The 6,728-nt window shown below is 37.1% G+C and overlaps 1 protein-coding gene across 2 annotated transcripts in view; it reads right to left on the bottom strand.

The window, feature by feature from the left end:
• Positions 1 to 431: 431 nt before the first annotated feature.
• Positions 432 to 6,728, bottom strand: part of Hmgcll1 (3-hydroxy-3-methylglutaryl-CoA lyase like 1) — a 121,629-nt gene continuing 115,332 nt past the window's right edge. For both annotated transcript variants that reach the window (XM_021172660.3, XM_085844799.1), the window contains 2 exons: positions 6,140 to 6,265; positions 432 to 3,028 (listed from right to left, as the gene is read on the bottom strand). In XM_021172660.3, coding sequence (XP_021028319.1) covers positions 2,918 to 3,028; positions 6,140 to 6,265 — 237 coding nt within the window. In that variant the 3' untranslated portion in view covers positions 432 to 2,917. The remainder of the gene's footprint in view (positions 3,029 to 6,139; positions 6,266 to 6,728) is intronic.

Raw genomic sequence — 6,728 nt, 5'->3', positions numbered from 1 at the left:
ATCCATTGGCCAAAAACAAAAGATGGTTTTGCCTTTCTCTTCTCTTTCTTTCCTCTCCCTTAGTCCATCCCCTCCCCTTGTCCTTTCCTCTTATGTTATTCTTCTGCACACTCCCTCTTCACCTTGGGGCCCACCCCATTCAAGCACAAAATCCATATCTTCTAGTTCATGAGAGCAAGAGGATCAAGGATATTTACTGGAATCTTCCTTGTCTATTATTGTAATTCATATTTCTTTTGTTCTGAGCCTTTAGTTTTTACATATTTACAACCATGTAAGGAACAATAGGTATGAATTATTTACTCAAAGCTGAATCTTTTGCCTCATATTGAGAACTCCTCATTTACAGGATACAGTACATACAATTATCAAAATTAAGAGCATACATGTGGAAATTAAGAGCCATATACATACAGCTAAAAAAAGTCTTTATTAAATTTTATGGTAAACAAAATGCTAAAAATGTAAAGAGAACATCGAATTTACTAGAAAGCTGCCAGATTAAATTTGTTTGCTCTAAGTTCATGAACATAAGATTTTAAAATTCTTAATTTTCAGAAAGCAAAATTATTTCTGCTTGTTGGTTTGTTGGGCTGAGGGATCAAACCCAGGTTCTTACACATCCTAGGTAGAGTGATCAACTACTTACCAACAGTCCTACCAATAATAGAACAGCAACACATCTCTATGATAAAACATACTCCAAGTTCCAGGAGACAGAATAGATAGTCTTGCCTTAAGGAGAGATGTGAAGAAAGATTATTTTCATTCACATTTCAACAAAAGTCATATTTGCCTTGTCATTCTTAAGCCTTTCTAGGTAAAATCAAAGCAAACTCTAGTATCAAAATACATGTGGGTGAGCTTTTTGGTTTGTTTTTTCCAATGGGTTATGCAATGACTGCAAGGTTTCCTGGATAGCTGAAAGAAGTTGAGAATACTCTTCCTAAGAAATTAAGACAGTATAGGGAGAGAAAGAGGGAGAGATAAGAACATATAAACTAGTCTGTGTCAAGTGCAATTAGATAATATCAAGGTGGTCATAAAAGTCAACTGGTACACTGAGGTAGGCACCATATAACTGTATAACACTGTATCTGAGGTTTCTATTTGCACTGTCTTTGAAAGAACTTTGAGCTCCATTTCAAGACAAAAATGCTGGTCATTGTTTTCACAAGTAGTCTGCATAAACACATGTTCTCACAAATAGCTCAAAACTGAGCACTCCACGTCTCTGAAAGGGAAAAAATCAACTTCCTCAGAAAATGAAGGAAGAAGCGCACTTTTGCCACCGCCACCACCGCTACCGCTACCGCTGGTCAGTGCCCTAGTCTGCAAGAGAGATGAGCAGGGAGCTAGGACTAAGGCAGATCCACAGTTGGATGACACTTTGCTGCCTCTGTGTTATCCATATTCCAACCTGAGCCCCCAAGCACAGAACTGCTTTCAGTACTCTAGAAGAAAAGGATGCTGGAACAAAACCTACACAAGAAAGGTTACAAGCTGACAAGTTGGAGTCTTCCATGGAAATTTAGGTTTCTTTGTCAACGTGAATGTTTCTGTTCCAATTTTTCCTACTATATACCTTTAATGATATTTTACTTCTAATCAATATCCTTCTTATTTTCTGTAATATTTTCATTTCAATGGTTTTACTATTTTCTAGGATGTCTGTGCTGTTTTATGTTAATGGGTACTTTACCTGCACATATGCCTGTATCCTGCTTGCCTGACTAGTCATGCAGAGGCTAGAAGAGGTCATTAGATTTCCTGAAACTGGATTTACAAATGCTATTGAATCACCATACAGGTGCTTGGAATCAAATCTATGTCCTCTAAAAGGACAGCCAATGCTCTTAACCACTGAGCAATATCCCCAGGCCTTGATCTTTAATGTATTAATTTTCGTTATCCCTGGCAATGCTTTCTGGCACTAGAGATAATATTTCTGTCATTCAACTTTAAAATAAATATTCTACAGCCAAATAAAAACAAACAGATATAGAATACAATAATAAGTCAATGAAAACAGACTTTTCATCAGTTAAAAATTATATTAACATTCTTAAAATCACAGTAGTATTTCCTTGGGCCATTTAAAAGTAAACCAGATATTATGGAAATAGACCAGGGTGTCTATATCAGTCTACTATTGTTACTGTCCCTTAGACACCAGAATAAAAACCATACCATAGAGTTTCTCCATATTTAAATAACACTGTGGATTTTTTTCTACAATTGATTAAATGTAAAACACAGCAAACTGGATGCACAGAACAAACATGGGAGGTATGGTGTGTTTTCAGGATGTGGCTTCTTGCCATTGACCACAGCATCTTGGAGCACAATAAAGTCATCGAAATAGTTAACAGATGTTAGCCGCACTCAAAATATAAAAGTTCTATTGCTAAAAAATATGTTGGGTCGGATGAAACTTTGGCTCTTGGTCCACAACTTAACAAACTTGGCAAATGGAGAGTTAGGATCCAGAGCGGGGGAAATACACAACTTCAGGGCCACACACTCTGCATTGTGTCGAGGCTCATAAACCACTAACAATGTGTACCCTGCGGTAAGGTGGCTTGAGGAGGCATTAACACAGCACTTGATACTTAGAGAAATCTGAAGTCAATTTTCAGTTCTACTAAGCTAAAAAATATAATGATTTCTGTAAGAGCAAATGAGCAGGCTTTGTCCACCACCAGAAGGGCAAGCACTGGGGTTCATTCCCAGCTTGCAGTTGAACAGACGCCTTGTCTTGCCCCATCCACTTCACGGTCTATCCAGTGATGATCTTTTCCAAGCATAGCTCCTCTCCCAGCTCTTTTTATTAACTTCCACTTCAGAATGTGTTGGCACTAATGACACTGTGATGAACTAGGGCTGGAAGGGCTCCGCTCTTTCTTAAATCACAAACTCATTCAAGGCGAGCGTTGAAGGAGGCTTGTGCGACTTTAGAGTTTGTAGTTTTGTTCACTGCCTTGCAAATAAACTCACCAGCTTCCATCACCTTGTGGAGATCCACACCCTGGAAGGAAAAAAAGAAGACACCAGGTGGGGTGGGGATGAGAGTTAAGAAAAGAAAAGAAAAGAAAAGAAAAGAAAAGAAAAGAAAAGAAAAGAAAAAAGGATGAAAAGAATTGTTTTAATCTCATTAGTAGTGGCTTAACTGATTAAAATTAGGAAACATTATTTTGTTCATTATCAGTTCAGGGTCAGCATTTATTTCCGTGAACTTTGTAGGCAGTGGTTTAGATTTTTCCACTTTATTTCTCCACTTTATTTATTTATTAAAACATAATATGAAGAAGATACCTCAGTATAATGTACAAGCATATCTAAAGTTTAAGCAGGACAATCATAGAATTTGAGGAAAGAGAAAATAAACCAGTAATGGATTGGAGAAGATTACATTTAGAAACTGAATTGGGAAAAATGATGCCTTTCTTATATATAAAGAAACAAACTGGGTAAGTTTATATGGATTCCCAGGAACAAATGAATGCTTTTTTTAACCATACATAGACTCAGAATTGTGACAGAGGATGAAGTGGGAACCGGTAGGGTGGAGAAAATGAACTGTATTTAGTACACAATGGCACCTACTATGCCTGATGTTTGTACTGTCTGAAAGGAAGTATGAGAGCTACTGAGGCTTAGGAAAATCCGGGAATTTAAGATCAAGGCATGTTCCTCATCTGTGGACCTTGAAGTAACAGTGTTTTGCCCAGGACTCTGGTTGTGACGTTAGAGACACACTGTGGGAATTCCCACTATATATTTGTCCTCACACACCATCTCTCATGCCTTTAGATCTTTCTGCACTATGAACTAGGAGGACTAACTATTAAAATTAATCTTTGAGAGGAACCCTGTCTCAAAAAAAAACAACAATGAAAAATTAATCTTTGCTACTAAACTGCTAGTAGCTGTTTTAAATAGTTATCAAAATCTGATCTCCTCCTAAAATGAGAACGAAATTTCACAAAGCTTTTTATAACCTGTTTATCTTCATTTTTCTTTCTGTACACACTTTAGAACATTGTTTGTTATTTCCCCTTTTAATAATGGTCAAGGAAGCATTTTGTAAAACAAGTTATTTTTAAGCATTTTTTTCTTCCATAATATGAACATGTTTTCAGAGTAGCAACATTCTTTTTGATTTGCAAAAATTGTTTTTGTCATGGAACATCTGAGTGTATATTTTAATTTAAATTCTTAATCCAATGTTATCTAAATAGCTTCATATGTCTTATATTTCTGAATTAAATCCAGTAAGGGTTTGATGAAATATTTTAGTCATTAATACTCCTCTAAACATTGTACAAATTCTATTTCTAACAATGATGCATAGATAATATGCTAATATTCTCTCAAGAAAGAGTTTTGTTTTGGTCTTCCTCTATTTCATTTAGCAACTGATATGATTACAAAATTATTGTATTTAATCTTAAATCATTTATCAGATGTCTAGAAAGCAATATATGCTGGGAGGTTTCACATAGATATTATATTTATTTGTCTCCATGAAGCTTACATGTTCATAGGCAATTACAGACTCATGAATACAAATTTATGTACTAAACTTAGGTCCATGGAGCAAGATATGCCCACGTGTTTAAAAATACCAAGGAACTCCTGAAGAAAGAGGAGAGAGAATGTACCGTACCGGGAAAGAGGTTATGAAGACACAATTCTGACTCATGTTTTATATTGTAACTGTAGTAAGAACCTATGGGAGGCACTGCAGGTAACAGGGCAATACAACAGGCCTAAAAAGAATAGAGCAGTATGTGTGGATGATGAGGAGCAGGAGAGCCATGGCACACGTGGATAACGATGGGCAAACCAGTCCCGGAGAGCATTTGTAATGGAGAAGGTACCAACAGGCCAGAGTGTGTTATACAGTAAGCTTTCTTTTGGAGGAAATACAAACTCCCTGGTAGGTGTTTAAACAGAGGCATGGTATGTGAATCCTTCCAGTACAGAGAGTCCTGTAGTAGTGATGGACTCAGATGCAATTAGTGTAGGAGACAATCATTCATTCATCCAACAGAGATAGGTCCTATAATTGCTCACACTTGGTAGCCAACTGGGACAGTGATCCATTGTGACTGTGGCGCACCTCAACCAGAGAAATTCTTAGGGTGGCATTTTGATTTTCAGGAATTTGGCATGGAAACTTAAAGTTACAGAACACATTGAACTCGGGTTGTTAATTAAACTTCATTCAATCATTCAAGTCCCAAGAAAGGTTCAATCTCTCTTCCTTTTCAGTCACTGCCTTCTAAAAACAATGATTTTTAGACAACAGCTGTTAGTTTTTGGTGCCAGGTAGAATCTCAATAAATATTTACTAAGCATCTGTATGTTACAGACACTGAGAATGAATGAGCTATAATTACATTTTGGCTGCACAGGAAGATAGAAGAATAAACAGTATCATGATACAACTGGAGGGAGCAAATAAAAAATGCAGAAATTCAGGGAATCACCAAGATTCTTACAGCTTTGCCTGGGTTGTAGACAGAGATTCCAAGAGTAGACCAGTTGGCTTTATCTTACTTTCTAGATGAAATGGGACATAATGTAAGGAAAGCTGAGAGTTAGTTACAGTAGGTGCATGCAAGATCTACATTTTCAGGTGCTTCAAAGAGGCTTCTTGAGGCCCAGGATCTTACACGTCAGTTTTAATTAACCTTTGCTCTTCCATTGACCCTTTGCAAGGTGTCAGGAGCCCCAGGCCAACAGAATCCCAGCCTGGCAGAGGATCATCTCAGCTTCTCTGAGGATCCATACTAAAAGAAAAACTGCAAAATCAAAGCATTATAATTGCAAAGATGCGGGCTCTTGCACAGTAAACAGGCAAAGTTGAAGAAGATAATATATGGAATCATATTTCAGAGTTCACAAAGCTTTAGGACATGGAATGAGAACACTGTTAGTAACACTGCTACAGCAATAAGCATGTGCAAAGTCCCTACAACCTTTTTTATTTTGGTTTCCTTCTGTCCAATATAGCAAATAGCAAATGTGTAATGAGACTTCGACTTCAGCTGTTTTTCAAGTTTGAGGATATATTCCTGTTTGAACATGAAAAGAAAGCATGGGCTTTAAAAACACATTATAAAGAACTTACTGTATTGAGCCCCATGCCATTGAGCATATATATCAAATCCTCAGTGGCTACATTCCCGGAAGCACCTTTTGCATAAGGGCAGCCACCTAATCCGGATACAGCAGAGTCCACCACATTAATCCCCATCTGAAAAACAAAGCACAACGAATAAGGCATGTTCATGTATGGAATAGGAACTCCCCATTTCTACTTAATCTGCTGTGGACAAAAAAAGCAAATAAAGTTTGCACATGCTATGTGACATCGTCACCATTCACTTGGTGCTAGAGTCAAGCCTGGAGAACCAATTCCTTTTTAAACTTTGTCTCTTAAACCAACAAAATCTCTGCTAAAAATCTTTGCAGCTAGGCCAATCTTATACCAAAATTTAAAAGGTAAGGTTTTTTTTTTTTTTCTGTTTATTCCCTGTAAGAGTATATCTGGCATGGTTAGAACTTAGTACAGTTAGTCCATCTCTAGTTTTATATATTCTCTAATTTCTCCATTTATCTTTACAGCATTCTAACACTACAGCTCAAAATCACAGTCACAGAAGACTGAGAATTGGGTCTGGGTTTTAGAGAGGAGGCTGGTATCTGCAATGGGTTTT

The sequence above is a fragment of the Mus caroli genome, unplaced genomic scaffold, assembly GCF_978045245.1.
Source record: "Mus caroli unplaced genomic scaffold, Mus_caroli_1 scaffold_11, whole genome shotgun sequence".
In the NCBI taxonomy this organism is placed as follows: domain Eukaryota; kingdom Metazoa; phylum Chordata; class Mammalia; order Rodentia; family Muridae; genus Mus; species Mus caroli.
Note: the sequence above shows the minus strand (reverse complement) of the source record. Positions and strands in the feature narration are given on the sequence as shown.